The 20,799-nt window shown below is 43.0% G+C and overlaps 1 protein-coding gene and 1 non-coding gene across 2 annotated transcripts in view; one reads left to right on the top strand and one right to left on the bottom strand.

Moving 5' to 3' along the window:
* Positions 1–16: 16 nt before the first annotated feature.
* On the top strand, positions 17–89 carry trnak-uuu (transfer RNA lysine (anticodon UUU)). Its single transcript has one exon. It is a non-coding gene; the product is annotated as a tRNA-Lys (tRNA).
* A 3,826-nt stretch (positions 90–3,915) lies between these two features.
* Positions 3,916–20,799, bottom strand: part of sgsm1a (small G protein signaling modulator 1a) — a 36,093-nt gene continuing 19,209 nt past the window's right edge. Inside the window, exons 8-25 of the mRNA XM_030791749.1 lie at positions 20,396–20,533; positions 20,041–20,165; positions 18,816–18,883; positions 17,637–17,800; positions 16,385–16,508; positions 14,410–14,536; positions 13,944–14,008; positions 13,188–13,333; positions 11,619–11,747; positions 10,952–11,134; positions 9,774–9,845; positions 7,493–9,226; positions 7,069–7,193; positions 6,448–6,530; positions 6,042–6,151; positions 5,590–5,686; positions 4,617–4,784; positions 3,916–4,004 (exon numbers count right to left, since the gene is read on the bottom strand). Coding sequence (XP_030647609.1) covers positions 3,916–4,004; positions 4,617–4,784; positions 5,590–5,686; positions 6,042–6,151; positions 6,448–6,530; positions 7,069–7,193; positions 7,493–9,226; positions 9,774–9,845; positions 10,952–11,134; positions 11,619–11,747; positions 13,188–13,333; positions 13,944–14,008; positions 14,410–14,536; positions 16,385–16,508; positions 17,637–17,800; positions 18,816–18,883; positions 20,041–20,165; positions 20,396–20,533 — 3,747 coding nt within the window. The remainder of the gene's footprint in view (positions 4,005–4,616; positions 4,785–5,589; positions 5,687–6,041; positions 6,152–6,447; positions 6,531–7,068; positions 7,194–7,492; positions 9,227–9,773; positions 9,846–10,951; positions 11,135–11,618; positions 11,748–13,187; positions 13,334–13,943; positions 14,009–14,409; positions 14,537–16,384; positions 16,509–17,636; positions 17,801–18,815; positions 18,884–20,040; positions 20,166–20,395; positions 20,534–20,799) is intronic.

The following is a 20,799-nucleotide window of genomic DNA, read 5'->3' as shown; positions in this document are numbered from 1 at the left end:
AAACCATCACGCTAGAGCCCGGATAGCTCAGTCGGTAGAGCATCAGACTTTTAATCTGAGGGTCCAGGGTTCAAGTCCCTGTTCGGGCGAACATTCCTTTTCACTCAAAGCAACGATCTTTTTCAGTCTGCGTTATGACCTAAAACGCGACTACGCCACAAATTGGGGCGAGAGCATTATATTAGCATCCAAGAAGCATAGTTGTGCCGAAATGGTGCACTCGTGTATCACGGGTTAAATTTTAAACGGTCCGCCACTGAAGACAACTTCACGTTTCCAGCATATAGTCGGACTCTTCTGTGTTCGTAATAGTACAGGCTACAGGCAAGAATTAGGAAGACTGAACAGGTTATGTTCTACCACATTTTAAAATGTAATTTCCCAAGAAATTAACACGTGTGCATTCTTGAGTGAACGACTGTGTCTGTGTGTGTGAGAGAGAGAGAGAACACGGTTCACGGACATACAGCTTAATCAGTATCTGTCATCCACAGGAAAGAGCGTCTAGACTGTTTACGACCAGCACTATGGCACCAAATGCTCATTAAGCAATGAGATGCCCTATCTAAATATTGTGAGAAATTAAGTGACGATTAATTTGCGGGGGAGAACTGATTTGTAATACGACAGTTAACAATCCAGAAGATATAGGTTGGAAAAATAAGAACAATTCCATTTTTTATTATTAGTTTTTTATATAAACACACACCATTTAATACATATTTAACTTTTAATTGTAATACATTTTTTTTTATAATCAACCACAATATTTGGCTTTACATACAAAAGCAGAGACAAACTAAATACATTCAAATATAAATAAATAAATAAGTGGTAACAGATTTATTATAGACCAAATTATAGACTCCTCGGATTTCTAGCACAAAAAAAGACACTCAATGCAAGACATCTGGAACCAGTTATAGAGCACTGCCAACATGAACGATCAGCGGTAACATTAAACTGTCGACACAGAAATGCTTCTCCAGAGAAATCTCGTCTTAAATTGATAATGTCGGGAAGCTGAGTTAGGCAGCTCCACGGTTAATGATTGAATGGCGCCCGGAATATCAAACACCTTTACTCAAAGGGCAAACGTCTTTAGAACACGCAAGCCATCTCTGAGCACCTTCACTGCAACACTGGTGATGAAGAATATCTTATGGAAGTCACTTTACCATACCGGGCCTATGGAGGAATATTCCTGTTTAGTTCACTGTAGTCATATCTTTTCTTTTTGTTTGTTTGTTTATCTTTTTTACATGTGTGTAGACTGTAATACAGATTTCTTCATGACCACAAGGTCTGTTATCAGTAAATTGCACAAGATTAAACCTTTTGAGTCACAGGGCATACTAATAAGATGAGTTACGTAAGGTCTGCCCTATAAAATAAGGCCTAGTTCCCCCAGTTTCCCCAAACTTTGTAGATCTTGGTTCTTGGAGATTGAAAGACTGATAATGCAGAGGCCACCATACAACAATCAAGCAACACAATTTACATAGCATACAGCAAATCACTGAGTAATGAAAAAATAAATAGCACTGTTTTAGTGTTTTTATCCTCTGTTTTGTGATCCATCTTCACATCAAAAAACAAACAAACAAACAAACAAAAACAAAAAACAAAAGACATGTACTGCTAGAACACACAGTATCCAATATATCTTTCTCTCTGTGTATAATAAATATATATTTTTCCATTATGTTTAAATAACCTCTTTTTTTCAGATACAGTTAAATTCACACGCGCGCGCACACACACACACACACACACACACTCACAGCAGTATACAGAAACCTTTCACAAAATACACAAACAAAGGCTAAGAGGTATGATCTGAACACAAGTCATTGAGCTATTTTCCTAATGCTGTTACTATAATCAACTCAGAAATACCATGTCTCACCTGTATGGATTACTCTCTGATATACCCTGCCCTACCAATTTACGCAACACAAAAATCATCATTACAAATATACATTTGACTCAGAAGAAATAGTGTTATGCGCTGGACAGACACTTAATTCACTGACCAGACTGGAGACTTGAAAGCATCAAGCATTTTTTTCTTAAACATACTGATCAAAAACTAGAAATAAATTCTACAAACGACGTTTTTTTTGTTCACCGATTTGACGGGCTACTGTTGAGCGTTTTGAGAAGCGCTCACTTTAATGAAGTAAGTTATGTAGCAATGCCACAGTGATGCAGAGCTAGTTTAGGTGCACATTTTGGCCTAATTTCCAAAATTCTAATTTGCCGGAAAATGTGAACTGCTGACAACCCTCAGATGGACAGGAAAAGCAACATAGCACCTTGAGAGTAATTACTGAATGAAGTCTTGACAGGCCAGTTTGATAATGTGACTAGCCACAAACTATATTTAGATTTTATATCTTGTAAAATGTCTGTGCTTGCCTAGTCATTTGAATCTGAGCTTTTCTAACTCTGAAAATGTCTATGACGAAACTACAGAATGAGCATGTGTAACGGAGTAAAAAGACACCTGCAAGTAGAAAAACACTACATTCAAACACACACACAGAGGCAGTCAGTCATAGAGCTGCTCACAGAGAAAAAAAAAAAGCCCACGTTACAGGGGAAATATCTAAATCAGACCATACCTTCAACCACATTAACGGACCACATTCCGTTGGTTCAGCGCCCCAACGTAACCTCCGTGACTGGCACCCCCAAAGAAAACGAGGAACATTTTTCGGAAGCAGTTTTGACTCATTTTCTTTTTGTCTGATTTCATTTTCTCCTCTCCAAGCTGTCAGCGGCGCTGACGAACTAAAATGAGCTAATACCCAGACCGAGAGAGATGTTTAGCTTTGGCACGATACGTTTATTTAGTGTTACTTAGCCATGCACCACCGTTGCTCGACCTTGAGGCCAGTCTTGAGTTCAGCTTTGACAAAAAAAACACTGTAACGTGACCATGAATTGATTTCATTGTCTGCGCACACTTAGGAAAGAGAGGAAAATCTAGACCAAGACTGCCCTTTCTAAGAGAGAGGGAAGAAGAACAATAGCAGCATTTAACAACAACTTTTAACATCTCGTTGCAAAACAATCCCACATGTAACACGTCCAGAGAGAGGACCAGGTAAGACATGGGAGTCATAAGAAGAGCTAGATGATTTGATTGGCTGCAGTGAATCACTTGGGAGGGGCGAAACTGTGGAGATGCATTTAATGGACTAATTGCCTGCTGTCGACTAAATTGTTTAAATGCATTTCCAGTCATTAAAGACTGTTTTTAAACAATGAACTCTTGAAACAAAAATGTGTCATGTTTTGGCTAAACTGATCAACAAGAGGCACTTATCATTGTCAGTTCAATCTTTTTTTTTTTTTTTTCTCCCTAGCAACGATAAATTGTTTAACTCCATAAAAGAGCCAGGTGTTTTTGGTAACAGGGAAACATCAAGCAAGCGGAACTTTAAACAAAAAATCCTCTATTTTCTCGCTATATCTTGCAAGGAAGACACTAATATTAATCACTAATATTAGCCTGATGGAAGCTGACCAATATCAATTGCCATTTAAAAGAACAACTGTGATTGAAAATGCATGATTTTTACAGAGCGAAGGGGTGAGATTTGCTTGGATTGTACTGCATTTAACATTCTGATAAACCTGATCGGCACTGGAGTGTCATACTCACACAGCAATGTAATAGACCCCCTAGCATTGAGTAGAGAAGGAAGGCTGGCATGAGACACCCCCCCCCCCCCCCCCCCCCCAAAAAAAAACCAAAACAGTGGTTCCATTTTTTTTTTTTTTGAGGTTTGTATGTACAAGGCCATGGTTGCATCTGTCCTGGAGCTGCGAAGAGTGACGCACCAAGAAGCTTGTGGACGATAAGACAGCGAGGTGACGGAGACAGAGCGGCGGTGACAGGGGCTACTACTTGTTCTCGATGAGCGTCTGCACCTTACACACCAGGTCACGCGCCAGTGTCAGAATCTGCTTTATGTTGTGATGCTCAGCCATTTCTGTGAAAAGACAAGAGAGGATATCGTGCTTGGGTCAAACGTTCACTCTCGCGAGACAATCCTTCCATCCGCCACGCCTTGTCCCTCAATTTACATAACAAGTCAATTTATGCAAATCTAATGCTTCGCGAAAACACTGTCATGCCAAAACGTGTCATCCCCAGAACTGATGTGCCTTGCGAGGCATTTAAGCGTCTATGGTTTGGTGATGGTGGATGTGTGTGTGTGTGTGCTTGTGTGTGTTTGTGTGTGTGTTGTCTCTATGACAACCAGATGCCAAGCTCAGTTGACGTCTCCATGGCGATGGACTGCCTTCTTCCGAGCCCTGGCAGTTACAGCTGCACAGTACGTATGAGCGTCTCTGGAGTCTTACAAAACTCAGCAGGTGCAGTGTCGAACCGAAGCGTCGAACCAACATCAAAAATGTCATTTTTGCATTACCTTTTTTTTCCTTTGATGATATTGAACAACTCCTTTTCTCCAAAACCACTGATTAACTGTACAACCGCATAACATTCTCAGTGTTGTCGGATTCTTTCCCGCAGACACATCTGCCTTCATTGTGGTACAAAGCAATTTATTTTCTGTGACTTTTTTTTTTTTTTTTTTTACCATTGAAGAACTTGATGATGTCGGTGAAGTCCATGTTGTTCTCCAGGATTATGTCTCTGTAGATCTCCACCAGGGCAAGAGCGATGAAGAGGACAAAATGGCTAGAGGAGACGTACTTGGCTGCCCAGATGGTCTCCCACACGGAAAACACATCGTCGTACACGAGCTCTGAGTATTCACAACAGAGAGGAGTGACATTTAGTCAACGGTGTTTAACTGTACAAGGCACAGAATGTGAACTGAGATCAGAACAGGTCTATGGCTGAATGGGGACAGTATCGTCTTTGCCGGTGTGTGAAACACCATGTGGTCGTGGGGTGGGCCTTAGTGCGCCAGTATTGGTCAAGCACTTCAGTCTTACTCTGGTACTATGCAATCCAATAAATTAGCTATGGAGCATTAGGGTATGCGTAACCTAAGTGACAGAATTGCATCATATACAGATATCTGCAAACAAAAGCCACACCACCTTGTACTTTTAATTAGCCTAACACAAAAGAGACCCTTTACTTGACACATGGGCCTCCCAGAGCCCCCCCATGCTTTGCACCATGGTCTTTGCTATTTTGATAATAATTGCTTCTTTGGCTAATGAAGCTTGCCAATTTGTAGTCACAGGTCTCAATACCCATATGCTACCTGCACATGTTGGTAGATCTGTATTTCTATTGCACTGCTCATATGTGGACTTTATCAGTAGGTGTCCACTGTATGCAGTCTAAGTATAAAAAAGACATTTGTGAATGAAAAGCCCAAAAACAACCTCTCACACAGCCTGGCTACTATAAAAAGAAGGCACTTCAGTCCCGTGTTTCACATATCTTTGAAAATGTCAGAGGCACTTGTTAGCGAGTGGTAATGAAAAGAAACTGTTAGAAGTGTTGACACCATCCAAAAATGGAATCTCCCCTTTTAGTTGCTTTAATGGGCCGCTTTAACACTCTGACAACTCTCTTTTGGAGGAAGTCATTACCACGTTTGAAGTCCAGGAGAAACCAGCGGTAGCAGAAGTAAAAGTGGGTGTAGTCTCCGTTCTGATGCATGAGCTCAAAGAGCTCAGAATCCAGGATCTAAAGAAAAAGAAAACATCATGTTCATAACCTTTAACTTATAACCATTTTAAGACACACAAACGCTCACAGTCCTTTAACACCGACACGTCCTTGCTGTTTATTTAGAAGCTGTATGTGAATTTCCTTTTTTAAAAAGGGTGAACCCGAGTAGGGCAAACGCCAGAGCTCTTCAACAAAACAATGATCAGTGCGTTTTTCCCACCTGTTATCGAGAACCCAGCTGTTCAAATTTGCATTAAAGAAAGGAGAAATATGGCTATAGCATTTTACGGGCTTTCTGCGCCGGTGGTTTTTCTCAAGGGCGTCTTTTGACGCGTCGAGGGCTTTTTGTCTGAAGTGCAAGGACACGGACCTGGATGAGGGACCTCATGTTGGCAAAGTGAGTGTCCATCGCACCACCATGAGGGAAGTTCTGATTCATCCTTTTCATGAGCTCTGTGAAGCAACTGAACGCCATGGCCTCTGTAAGAGAGAGGAGGAAAGGGAGAGAGGCATGATTAAGAGCCAGGGATAAGGAGAAATGTAGGAGGTCGTGGATGCTGTGACCAGATGGGACAGAAATGTATTCAGAGGTGGACGAAGTGAGAGAGCAGTACAAAAAGCATCAGGTATCACCTTACCTCAAATCTTTTTTATACTTGAACAAAAAAGACGATTGGTTAGACATGCAGACAAAGTAATGTGATGATTACAGATGCACACTCGCTTGCCGACTCCCTTGTTCACTCACTCACTCACCCGCTCACTCACTCACTCACCATCATCCAGGATAACCAGGAGAGGGGCCAGGAGGTCACACATTCCCTGAACGTATCCAATCTCAAGATGCTGCCAAATATAACTGTAAAGGAAAATGAGGGTCAGTGTAGTATGTGCTGGGTCAGCAGCTTTACCCATGCTGGCCAAACACGCTTTGTCCAAGTCAGAGATTGCCAGTCAATCTGTTTCATTCTCAATGATTTACAACAGTTTCATCACTTTGGACGGTTATTATTCCACTACTTCCAGCACCCTCTTATTTGAACACATGTATGCTTTTATTAACAAAAAGCCGCTCAGGTTTTATCAATCATATGTAAAGATGCATCCAAATTAAGTACAGTGCTATGCAGGATCCCATAAAGTCAGAGAGAGCAGGATGAAAACGGACGTGGCATTTTCATAATTTCGACAGCGGCTACAGTCATCTATTTACGCTGATATATCCTCGGTCACCCTCCTTTGAACAGTCAGGGATAGGTTTTAGATTGAAAGTGCTTTTTTGACTTTTTGAATGTCCTTTTATGTATTTATTTTTACAAATGACCCATGTTAGTTTTACCTGTCATTCCTTCTTTACATCCTTCACTGAGTACAAATGAATACCAACAGGGATGTACCTGCACATGATATTACGTAGTTTCTCCAGATTGGCTGGAGTGAAGTACCAGTAGTTCCTGTCACAGCGTTGGACGTCTTTCTCAATGCGATGCAGGTTGATGGTGTACATGTCCAAAAGTTCTTGCTGCAAACAGTTCACATCATTCAGAAACTCTCATGCCCAACACTTGATATTACCTATTGATAACATATTAATGCTGAACTCGTGAAGAGTGTATGCTGCTCCCCTGTGGAAAGCTATAACAGGAAATGTATTCCTCCAAGCTTCTCTCGTCTCAGTGCTGGAGTGTCACCTGAGTTAAATCAACTTCACTGAAGTATTCTGCACTTGATGGACTTGAACCAGATTCCCTACTTAGCAAGGCTAGCCTACAAGACTGTCACAAACTACGTGTCACACATATGCTGAAGAGGCAAGCTTACAGAGTAAGTGGTTCCAATGGAGGAAACGGGAGAGGTGGCGTCGTTCTTCATCTCGCTGCCAACAGCCAGTGAGTCAAACTGGGGATAGAAGCTCTCCATCTCTGGCTCCTCCGACAAGATGGACTCCGTGCCCTCTGGACTGAGTTTACCGCCTTCTTCTTCTGACCGCAGGTCCAGCATGGGAACAGGTTCCCCTCTGATTCCTGCCCCGTCAGATGGAACCTTTCTGTCCCAGGCTATGGACACTTTGGCCATGGGGATGTCCTCCATCTCGATAGCAGAAGGAGACTCGTCTGACTCTGTGGTGACTGCTGCTGTCCCCGCTCCCATCTCTCTGGTGCTGAAGACTTCCTGAACTGCAGGAACCAGAATCTCCTCAGCTACAGGGGCATGTTGTGGCTCTCTCTGAAGAGACCTCTCCACTACCACTGATACCTCACTATCACTGGCCTCTGCTTCTCTGCTCGTTGTTTTTGGAGACTCCAGTTCTATGAGCGAAACCTCAGCTGTTTCTAAGACGGACTGTGTTTTCAACGATTCATCTTGGTCTACTGTCGTAGGTCGTAATGTTATTTCTTTGCCTTCCTCCTCGACATTCTTTACTTCTGAAGCCTTAATCTCTTCAGCGTCAACATTGTCTTCAGTTATTAGTGCTGCTTCTCCTGTTTTTAATTTTGTACCTTCCAAGTCCTCGGTTTTTGTAATCTTATCCTCTGCTGATGCTTTCAGCTCCTTCATCTTCTGTGATTCATCCTGCTCGAAAGGGGGAGCCACTGTTTCGGATGATATCACATCTGCTGTCTCCTCCAATGTGCCCTCTACTCCTTCACTTCGTGCTGTATCATCCTTCTCTTTTTCGGCACTCTCCTCTCTTTTCAGTGTGGCACTGTTTCCATCCATCATTGTCTCGTCCTCATTTGTTTTAGCAGTCTCTGTATGAGGCATGTCATCGCTCTCTGATTTTGTGGGCTTTTCATCACCACTTTCTGATGTTGCCTCTGTTTTTGAGAGCTCATCTCCCTTGGTTTCAACGGTCGCCTCTTTTGTTGATGTAACATCCTCTGTAACCTTTTCAGTCTCTTCAGCCTTTGATGTTCCCACAGCTTCTGACTTCTCGAAATTCTCTGCTTTCTCTTGGACGCTGCTCATCTCTGAAACAACTTTAAGGGCATCGCAGCTGTCAGGAGTTTCCTTTGACTCTCCAGGCGTATCCTTGTCTGTTTCAGAAGCCCCAACTTCTGCAACATCCTTGCTTTGTTCTATCTCAGTCTTTCCGTCACTCCTTTCATCCATTTCTGTAACTAGACATGTTTCCATTTCTGACACTTCATCACCATCATTTTTTTCCATTTGCAGATTATCTACTTCTTTCATTTTCTCTACGTTTTCAGACACGTCTATCTTGCTGGTCTTCTCCTCTCCCTCTGACTTCCTGCCTGGAAGTTCTCCTTCCTCTGGTTGGCTGGCCTTGTTTGGGCTTGGTGGATGCGCAGGTGGCTGTTGAGCTTGGGCAGATGTTTTGAGGCTGGGTTCCTGCGCAGTGCCATCCTCAGTACTCAGAGAGTGGTCAGAGAAGCCGGAGGTGACCGAGAAGTTTCTGGAGGAAGGGTGGCCGGAGTCCGGCGAGCTGGTGCCGTTCTGGACGGCGCCGTTGGGGATTTTGGGGACTTGTTTGACCTCGTCAACCTTGGGCTCCGTCTCGATCTGGTCCACCTCCTCGACAGACTCGAACACCTGAAAAGATAAGCCAAAGGGAAGCAGGCTACTCCAGGGGAAGGGATGGAGGGCAGTGAAGAACTAGCAGGAGAGAATATGGGGTGAGGAACATCGATTTAAGAAAGAGCTCAGTTAGTCAGCGACAGCAATTACCAGCATCCTAAATTAGTGCTACACAACAGATGAATGGCTGAACAAGTTAATAGTACGGTTGAACAAGTTAACAGTATTTCTCATTGTCAGAGTAAGAAATTAGCTGCGCATTAACTTGAGAATCATAACTGTACTTTACACACAAGAACCGAAAATCACATTCACTCTCAAGTTCTGTTTGCATGTATGTTATAAATTTAAGGCAGTACAAGGAGCTATTTTAAATAGCCGTGTTGGGATTTATCTGTGAAAAAGTACTAAGGTATACACAAGTTCGTGTACATAATGCTATTTTTGAGGTTTTGTTTCTTGTTCTGTTTGAAGTAGAGTGTTGGAGTCCATCTGAGTAAAAGGTATATATTTTGGTTGCGTGTCATCCCTTGTTTAAAAAAAGCGTGTTGGGTCGGCTCACCTGTGTACTGCTGCTGGAGTCACTCCGCAGACGAGCGTGACTCTGTCTGCCTGAGCTGCCACTCTGAGACGACTGGTACGAGAGAGAGAGAGAGAGAGAGAGAGAGAGAGAGACAGAGAGAGAGAGAGAGAAAGAGGTAATGCACCCCGGGGGGAGGGGAGAAGTACAGAAGAATCAGACATTTACCGTAACCGTCTGTGGCTTTGTATGAAAGACATTTGGAGAAAGTGAACAGTCTAAACCTCTCATCCCTGCGGTTTCGTACTGCAGTTTACTCTGCTGCTTGGCATTTGATTTAAGGGCGTGATTTGCCTATCTGGCTGCTATTTGCTGTCGTTATCCTGTTATCTTCGACTTCTGTGCTGTGTGTCTGTTTGCTCCAGTTATTATCTCTCCCTGTCTGTCAGCATCCACTGACAAAGCCTTTAGGCTGTTATCAGGCTATCACTGAAAATAAGAAATTTGTTCTCGAGTGAGCTGCCTGGTGAGATAAAGGTTAGTGATAGAACTACATCACTGAAAGTCACCTCACCAGTATAGTGGCAGAAGAGTTTGTCTATGGAAGCTGGCTCTCTCTTTGATAATAAGAAAGTTTTTGATAGTTGTCAGGTTAAGTAGCGTTGACTGTTTTGTGAGGTTTAGCAGAATCAGCCTTTAGAACTCAAAGCAATGCTGTGTTTGGCCTAAAGGGATCAGTAGAGTGTTTCTTATGTATCCAATCAGGTTCAGTCCACCTCTCTGTTAAATTATTTTGAAACCGTGTGCCTTCAAGTAAGGTCAATCAATTTGACATGATGAGGGAAATTTAGTTCACAGGGTTTTTTTTTTTTTCTTCCTTTGAATAAATTCAACTTAGACATTGGGCCAAAAGGTTGCAGCGACGCAAACTGTTTTATCAGTTTTAAACTGATCTACAGGCTAAAGGAATCTTTACCCTACTGCTTTCACCTGTCCATGTCCATGTCTCTCATATGATCAAGTTTGCAAATAGACCAGAAAAGGACGCAAAGCGTCTTGTCTATACAAGACAAGGAAGCGAATTTGTCTTGTCTTGTCTTGTCTTGTCTATACAAGACAAGGAAGCGAAAGCTAATGCGTCTGGACACAGCTTAAACGTTCGGACACGGTCAGTGCGGTCGAGCCACACCGCCGTGCACAGCCCCTCCCTGCCCGCTCACCTCATTGCTGATGGTCGAGTCTCGATGCATCATCCGCTGGATGGTACTGTCCATGCTGACGCCCGACGAGCACTTGGCCAGCGCCGCGGCGTGCTGCTCTTTCTCTCTCTGTCGCACGATGGCCTCACACCCCAGCCACTCGCTCATAGTCTGCTCATAGCACGCGCGCACCTGCTCGTCCACCTGCACGCCAGAGGTCAGAGGTCGCACTGAGGCATCGATCAGAGGTCAGAACACGCGCACACACACACACACACACACACATATATATATGTACTCACACACACACACACACACACACACACACACGCATATATAAACAAGGGTTTAAAAATCAAAGAAAAAATGTAAAATTCATAGTAAAACAAAGACATTAACGTGGAGATACATAACATGGAAATTATATTACATTTATTGAAAAAAAGGTGTATGTAAGTACAAAAGGGACTCTTGGATCAATAAAGCACTGATCTATCCATCAATCTAAAAAAGAAATGTATTCAGATAAACACAAGTGATTAAACCCAACGAAATTCAGCCATTAAATCTTAATAGCAACATTTGCGAAAGGTAGTAATATAAAAAGCAGTGTTTGCAGTTTTTTTTTTTTTAAATTGAAACATAACAGTGAATTCAGAATGCTTGCGGTAACTCGTTAAGGACAAACCTCCTTGCGTGCGTCCTCAGTCATTCCAAACTGGTAATGGCCCAGTAGGAAGGGCCAGACTTCCTTACGAAGAGAGGGCTCGACACCGCCGAAGTACACCAACCTCAGCAACTCCTGCTCCTTGTAAGCCTGAGGGCGGAGCAAGAGTCACAAACAGTCAAACCGTTTAGAAAAGCAAATACAGCCTCGGGGAAACAGAGTAAACACACACACACGTGCAAATGCAAACACATACTACAAAGAGAAGGGATTGACACACGAGCACAGGCTATGACTAACACTTTGAAAACATTGTGGGGCCTTAGAGACTCTGAAGAACGGAAATGACAAAAAAAAAAAAAAAAAAAAAAAGCTGTTTGCCACTGTTAACACGTGTTTGGACTATTTCCACGTGCGCAGTCCAATAATTAGACTGATGGCTTTAAAAACACCTTGGCAAGCCACTGACCATGTTACCAGTGTTGTACTAGCCGAAACGAAAGATAAACTGTATAAACAAAAAAAAAAGGCTTTAGTAAAGGAAGTCCTGTGTTTCCTGCTCAAGGGCCTTAGCACTCTTCAGGCGTTTCATTAAGGTCTACGACTCAGATATGAATGAAAGCCACGCAGACATGGCAACACTGGTCAGCATGGCACAGATCAGACATTTTCGAATCCCAACAATGGACAGACACTCTTTGCTCTAACCAGTCACTAACAAACCTGATATACCCGCGAATCCTTATCGGCACAGACTTCATTAGTTAAATGAGGAGACTTAGTCCACAGCTATGTAAAAATGTTCTGTACAGTTAGTTCCGAAGGCCAGGATGTGAAAAATACAGGAACACAGCCGGGGAAAACTGTGCCGGAAGAGCAAGTACTCTGTGTTCCTATGTAATGATTCTCTCTCAAAAAAAAGTATCTTTTTTTTTCTCTCTGTGGTGAGCTGAAAGAACCTTCCAGCTCTTTCTCTAAATCTACCCCCCCCCCCACGACATTTCCCTTGCTGCACGGCTTGACACAGCTTTTCCAATGCTGCGCGCGGCAGAAATCAATTCAGTAATAATAAGCCCAATGCCGATGCACTTTACATTAAGCTATCAATCATAGTTCACCCCAGTGCTATTCAACAGAGTACATGAATAATTACTGAATAAATAATTACATGAATAATTCAGAGCTCTTGGAATAAGTTGAATAAGTGCCTTTTTTTTTTTTTTTTCATCGACAACAAAAGTTTATTATCAGAGCTGGGACTGAACAGAACGGGTTGTTTGACGGAGTTTGATATGGATTAGGAAATGTCTCATCTTCAACTGAAGATTTCTCTCTTTCTCTCTCCCTCTCTGACTCTCTCTCTCTCATGCTCTTTGTTTGCCCCCCCCCTCTCTCTCTCTCTCTCTCTCTCTCTCTCTCCTTCTCTCTCCCACAGGCACAGCATTAGTCATGCTTGCATATTGTTTGTGTGACTAAGAATCAAAGAGATGCAATTAGAGAGAAATGAATATGGATGTGACGTTGTACAGAACAGACTGTGTGTGTGTGCGTGTGTGTGAGAGAGAGAGATGCAGAAACTGAGTTGCTTACACCACAGTCCCGGAGGAAGGTATTCCACACTTCAGAGGTAAGACCTCCATATGCATCGCAGGGTGCGTACGGATCCACGATCGTGTGGTTGACCAGAGCAGAGAGGTGCGTGCGAACTGTGGACAGGTGACGGCAGTACGCCAGCCCTGAACATCCATGGGACAGACACACGAGTTTACAAATGTTAACGTACAGGTTATTAAAAGTCATTTACGGCTTTGAAGCTTGCCCAGATTTTTTTAAAGCATTTAAACTAAAAAGGACATTAAATAAAATAACACGTGAGATCTCACTAGTGTGACTACGTGTACAGTTGACGTAGTTTAATATTAAATATTTCTCATGACATTCAACATGGGAGTGCTGTTCAACTATACACTGTCGTTACTACACATGTAATTATTGTATTTCAGTCTCAGTTTGAGGGACACCTGATATGAAGCAGGTGCCCATAGTTCATTGTGTAACACAGGGCAGCTGAACTGATTGGTCCCTGAGGGCCAGGTACAGCAGACTCCGCCCCCCCCCATCACCCCCCATCACCTGGGAGTCAGGTGTGATCACACTGCGGCCAATCAAATGCACCTGCAAGCGTTCAATTTAATCACCGGTGATCAGAAATGAACAGGGCAGAATTTGGATTGGGGGGGGGGGGGGGGGGGCAGGTTTCAGTGTTCCTGCGGCAGATGTAAGTGTCTGGCTGTATCAGAGTGAGTTTCTGTGCAGCTGTCGCTTGTGAGGATGGTGGGTACGTACAGCCGTAGAAAGCCCTGGAGACAATCTGATATTTCATATTATCACAGAGGAGCTTCAGAGGAGCTCTGTAAACAGAGAGAAGTTAATATGTGTTAATATGCACTCATATGTCCGCTAAATGCAACCTGTGATGTTTTATTTGCCTGCTGAATTATTACACGCTACATCCCAAACTCATGGGAACGCAATTCCGAAGTTAATATATTTTGACATTTTTACATTAACGCAACTGATTAGGTATTTGAGCAAATATCTTATAAATGGCTTGTTTTTTTTCTGCCCAAGCAAAACCAGTGACATGGTCAGGCTACAGATTTAATACTGGACCAACCAACCATGAGGTGAAGATGACTTATCTGACCTGTGTGAACATGTCTTAACCTGTGTAAATAAGATAAGTAAACCTTTGACAAATCACATCGTTATTATGTCGTATTAAATATTATTGCAGCGTATCTTCTCTGACCTCTCGTGGTTACAGCCGTTGGCTGGTCCTCCTTCGGAGAAACTGCTCTGGGAACAGGAGGAGCAGGAGGATTTGCGGGCACTGGGGTGCCACATGTTGGCCCCCTGGTCTATCAGCTCTGGTGCCACTAGTGCGTACAAACACACATACACATACACAGACACACAGAGAGACACACACACACATCATAAACACGCACACACATACACAGTCACACACACACACACACACATACATACATACATCACACACAGACGAACAGACACAGACACACACACATACACAGACAGACAGAGAGACACACACACGTCACAAACACGCACACACACGACATTAGACATGGTTGTGTTGTCTGTAGCTGGACATTGTGCTGGAAATCAAGCAAAATCAAAATCAGCCCCTGATTTGGACCCCTCCCCTTCACATAACCAAACACACAGATTAATCATATCAATCTTCCATGATTCTGTTAAGAAACTGTGAGAGAAAGAGGGAAATTTTAGTTAATTTCCGTGTGAGATTTCAGCAAGCGAGACTGTGGTCTCCAAGATAAATGAAAGCCAGAAAGAGAAAAAGAACATCTTGCTTTCTAAAACTCAGCGTCTAATACGCGCATCCGTTTTCACAGTGACATGAGATACTGTTTATAGAGAGAGATATAATGGCGGTGTCTTTCAGCTTTAAGACTGCAGACATTTGTTCCTTAGCCTCAGAGCAAAGGCAGCTGAGACCACAGTCTGGTTGTGAGGGAAAGAAGGAAGCAGATCACATCCATCATTATGAATGGGAGAGTGCATTTAGAGCCGTGGGTAAGCCATCCCCCTCCCTATTGTCCTCCTTCGTCTGGAGACGCTGAAGACTATGTAGGTCTTCGCTGTGCGTGCCAACACAACCCATTCAATTCATCAAGGACTTTGTGCGGCCTCTGCGCACTGGACTCGAAGGCCTTTAAATTAGGACTGGTGTTAAAAAGTCTGGAGGGTTGTTATGGCTCTTCAGGAGGAGGAACTGCCTATCCCAGGTTTATGGCCAGGGTGTAAGCAAAGCGGTAGAAAGAGGTGTTAGCTGGCAGGGACAAAGAGATAGAGAGATATGGACAGACGTATGCAGGTCGACGAGTGGGGGGGGAGGGACGTTACATCCAGGCGTTGCGGGCGAGGGGGGTTCTCCAGGACAGCTGCAAGAACGTTTGGGCACCACCAAGATCTGGCCTTTAGCGGAGTGCTGACGCCTCACATGCAGGGAGAGGGAGCGGGAGAGGAGGGAGGCGCCCAAAGGGAGGTGAGAGGAGTGGGTAACAGCCACTGTGGTGGACAAGCAAGCGGACAACTTAGCAACCAAACGGCAAAATGGGAACTAAAAGAACCAAAAAAAAAAAAAAAGGCAAACCATGGCAACACAATGGCAAATTTCACTACAGATGACCAATGGGACATAAGAGAAGGAACTGTTTATGGCACCTTTTCGGCTATGGCCCATTTTAAGGAAGTTCTGAACTCTCAGGTAAGAAAGGCCTCAGACTTGGCTCTAGAACGCTGACTAACTTTGAACCAGTGTTGGAACAGGTATAACATCAACACTTGGTGTGAAAAGTTAGACCTCTTGTAGAATTTTGTTGACTTGTTGTAGAATTTTGATGTTTGCTCAGAGTAACCAGCGTGAAATGGGAGACTGTTTAGCCCTGAGCTAATGCTGGTCTATGTCAAATCATTTCTACCCTGAAACATCACATTCAAATTGAGTGAGGACAACATATTTAGTTTTTTTTTTTCTTTTTTTACACATCAACACTAACTAGAGTCAACTGAAATTTTGAGAACGAGCAAGTAACTGTAATGTTGACAGTTAAGGTAAAACAACCCAAAAATGAATTCTGTGTGCAGTTGAAGGAAATTTTACTTTGGGAAACAACACTTGTAATTTTGCTGTGTGAGAGAGACCATTTGAATTGCCGCCTCCCCACGTGATCACTTACCAAACTCTGATTGGCTGTTTGGGAAGAGGATACGGAAGACGTAATCTGTGGCCTCATCTTCCTCTTTGTCAGATATGGAGTCACAAGATGGACCTCTTTTCCTTAACTTTGGAAACACCTTCCCCTAGACCGAGACAGTTCCCATCAGCTCACAAAAGGCTTTCCAGACAGCAATTAGTCCTAGTTTCCCCAATTACACGCATCCCCCAAGACACAGCTATGAATTATACAAGTCATTTTAAGTGAGGAAAAGAGGGAGAGAAAGGAGATGAGAATGAGAGAGAAGGTGAGAGACAGAGAGAACATGTGGGTTTTATTCAAATATTTATTACTTTAATTCATCCTCGCCTGTAAAACACACATCCATTATGGGAGACCACACAATGTCGACCAGAAAATGTCAACCATTAACACAGAGAAAAGCGAGGAGAAAAAGTACAGGGAGAGACTGACTCGAGCAACTAATGGTCCGCTCAGTCTATTAGTTAAACGTGTGAGATTTCGCTGTTTGGTATGAAAAACGCATGGGCCCAAAAGAAGACTTTTCGAAAATCCACCTTAATCTCTGAACAGGATGGCTAGTTTTGAGAGGCACTGCATTGCTGAAATGCCCTAATGAGAGTTGCCTCTGGCCGCTTAGCGTGGGTAGTAAACATTATTTATTTAGTTTGCCAAGAAGATTCAGTGTTCCTGCTTTCACTCTCACAGATGCATCCATCCTGTTTGGCCAGTGACAGACAAAAATGAGCTCAGTGCACAGCTTGGTCTGAAACACTCCAAAAAACCCCCAAACAAACAAACAAGCAAAACCAACGTGTACTTAAAACTTGGACGCGAGTGGTAATGTAGTCATGGAATCAGTTTCATTGATTTTAGTGACTGCTACGTAGTGTGGTCTCCCGAACACAGAGAGAGAGAGAGAGATCTAGCTTTCAAAACCGAGAAGAAATCGTAGGCAAGAATAATTCTTTACCACAAAACCAAAGCTTAAAACCAGATGGACGTCTGAGTTCAGAGACAACGTTCATTGTTTTTGGTCAGTTCATGCAAGTGTTTTCACCTCAGTACAACCTGTTCCTGGGCCACCCCAATCCTGGAATGCTTTAAATACAATTTTGCAACAGTGTGTATGTGTAAATCCCCTTAACAATGGCTTGATGGCCAATAGGTGAGTTGAACCACTCGTGGTAGTTCTAGGGTCCAATGCAATGCAAGAATGGACTTAATAAATTGGACCTATTCAAGTTCTGACCTTTCCTCTCTGGGACCATAGTGGGGGGTCCAGTTGGCCGTGAGGAAGCAGTCCATTCTCCAGGCAAGAGAGGAACTGGAGGAGGTGCCCGCCGCGGGGAAACCTTAGCGGAGGTCTCTGGATCCCATCCTGGCTTACCAGAACCACCGTCCCACCGCTGTCCACTACAACACAAACGCAACACGGTCAATAAACCAAATAAAACATAAACACACACAGGGACCATCACAAACTGTACATGACCATCTAAATATGTACTCATGTACCTAAGGTTTATGTGCTTGTGTTAAAATGTGCTCTTAGCATCTCGAAATGTGTGAAAAGCTAATGAGGCTGATGCTGGGGACCTTTTGTAAAACTGTCTGGTCAAACTGTTACTGTACCGGGAAAAGCGCTAAACAAAATAAAATAAACTCAGCAGAGATGCTGCTCAGTCTGAGACACATCAAAATCAACAACAACAAAAAAACCCCCAGTCCAACCAAAACAGTTCATTAAAAGTCAGTACACTGGCCAGCTGAATTTTGATACGCAGCGATTATCATATGCATAGAGTAACAAAGACTAGCAGAATTAAGAGGGGGAACAACAATGCTGGCCAAAACCCGCAAAATAACAAAGGGAGATACGACTTTTCCTTTTTTCCAAGGACCTTCCTCTGAGAGGCTGTGTCTCTTAATCTAAGCCAAGCCCTACTTAAAATTCTCATCTTTTGCCGAAGCTTTGAAGGCAATTACACACTGATTAAGTCTATTTCAACCCCCCTAGCCTGCCCCCTTGTCTTCTGTGTATGAATTACCCGTACGCGCTAGCAGCGCTAATGGAGCCGAACAGATTAGATTACTTTAAAAAAAAATACATAACAATCCACTCAAACAACACTCTTCTTGCTACACTCTGGGACGGCAAAGAGTGCTCCGTTGATTACATGAAAGCCTCTCTGTTTTCCTGTTTATCAAGAATGGAATAAGGACGCGAACGTGGTGGTAAAGTCATAATGACGCCTATTGTCAAAGAACTTTGAGAGTGTACATCCGACTGCGATCTGTGGTTCAATCTTAAGGTTGATTACCTTCACCTTGACTCTAGCATATCGCGATGAGCTTCCAAGAGGTGAAGTGAGCCCCTCGGTGAAGTGATTTTATTTAGTTATTATTTTTTGAACATCTCAACACTTACCCTGCTGATGACAGTGCAAATACACAATCTCCTCCAGGCGAATGGTCATAGCGTAGTCCCAGTAAACGCTACAGAGAGGCAACGACAGAAATGCTCAGAAAGGTATCAGCCAGGCCCCATTCGCCCTGCTCAGTCGATAAACCGTGAGCGGTATTGCATGTAGCGCGTTGTCTATTCTTTCAGTATGGCTGCATACATTTCAGCAGACTGAAACGAACACAGAGGCCTTTAAATATTCTATCGAAGAGCGAGAGCATTAAACCATTGACATTATATAGATTTGTCCTGGTTTCAGTGGGTTTGGTAATATATAAAAGACTTTTTTTTTTTACCGTATCTTTACGAATGGACTAGACAGCCGTTAGAAACTGCTCAATTACTTCGGGTTTGTATTAAATCAAACCACCTTTGACCTGGCATTTTTCCACACAGCTCACAGTGCATCACTTTTCCACACGCTGTGAGCATCATGTCTTGTCTTTTGTGGCTAATAAAGGTCATTCACCTGCAAAATGGCCCTTTGGAAATATTGGAATATTATTGGAGAGGAAATTTGATCGTAGACTTAATTTGCTGTGTCGCTCATTTTTACTCAATTTAAATCTTTCGTCGTAACAGTGTTTTACTCAGAATGAGAGGGGGGTTGAGTAAGGGTCTCCCCTCATTCTCTGTCTCTCTCTCTCTCTCTCTCTCTCTCTCTCTCTCTCTCTCTCTCTCTCTCTCTCTCTCTCTCTCGACTTTTCTAGCCACAGCTGTTTCTGTTACAAAGCCCTGAGGCAGGCAGACTGTAAGAAATGTGAACTTTGACTACATTTGAAGGAAGATGTCCTCCCACACACACACACAGTGAGACAAATCAGTACAACACTACCCATATCCATATTTAATCTGTGCAGCTTAGTTTCATTTTTTACTTAGCTCCTGACAAGAGATTATTAATAAAATCCTTAGACTTAGTGTCTCCTCTACATGAATTCAAATATACAGAGTTAATATTCTGAGTATGTTTGCCACATAGGCCCATAGCAATGACTGTATTTGAGATTCAACTACATATAAAATTCATGATTTTCATAAATAATGGAAGCTCTCCCACAAGCTACGCGGAGACATATTACACAGACAGACAACGAAGAGATATTCCTGCATGTTCAAACCTAGTGATAACTCTGCTCTGTTTCAAAAATGTAAAAAAAAAAAAAAATTATAGCAATAATAAGCCCACCTCCTCTCATATTCCAGATCTGCCACTGATCCGTTCATCAGCTGATTGGGCGTCCATTTGAGAGTCATAACGTCGGCGGTCTGATGGAGGGACAGGTATCCCGGAATAGCCTCCATGTCATCTTTCTGAGAGAGTTTTAACACGAGAGGTTTACCAAAAAAAAAACCCCAAAACAGTTAAGAGGCTTAGATCATATCAAAACATGTTTTTTTTTGCATTGATGTTTCAAAGTTGAAAGAAAGCATTAGAGACAGAATTAACATTGCGTTTAAGAACTTGTGGCGAATATTCTGGGTTTATCTGGGGTTAAAAAAATTAAAGGAAAAAAAAGAGAGAGAGGTATGTGTTTGTTCACCGGTTGAACGAGGACGTTGTTCTTGCCGAAGAGGAGGGTGGCTCTGGAGTTCTGGTGCAGGGATTCGACGTAGTCTCGGGCAGAAGGTGAGGGAGACGGTCTCTCGTCCATGCTGCTGCTGGAGTGTCTCTTCTGGATCTGAGCACAGAGACACTCTTCTCAAAATCACTGGTTACCATTCCCATTCCCAAACCCAGTTTGCCCAGTATCTGTTCTTAATCCAAGCCCACTGTATCAGATCCTCTAGTCAGGGTTTGCTCTCACTGCCCACTCAACGTTTGACCCTAAATCACAGACCTGATGAATGTGTTTTTGCACAGGCTGAATCAAACTGCGTGCCAGTATTTTCAAATTACATTACATTACATTTATTTAGCAGACGCTTTTATCCAAAGCAACTTACA

The sequence above is a fragment of the Chanos chanos genome, chromosome 14 (assembly GCF_902362185.1).
Source record: "Chanos chanos chromosome 14, fChaCha1.1, whole genome shotgun sequence".
Taxonomy (NCBI): domain Eukaryota; kingdom Metazoa; phylum Chordata; class Actinopteri; order Gonorynchiformes; family Chanidae; genus Chanos; species Chanos chanos.
Note: the sequence above shows the minus strand (reverse complement) of the source record. Positions and strands in the feature narration are given on the sequence as shown.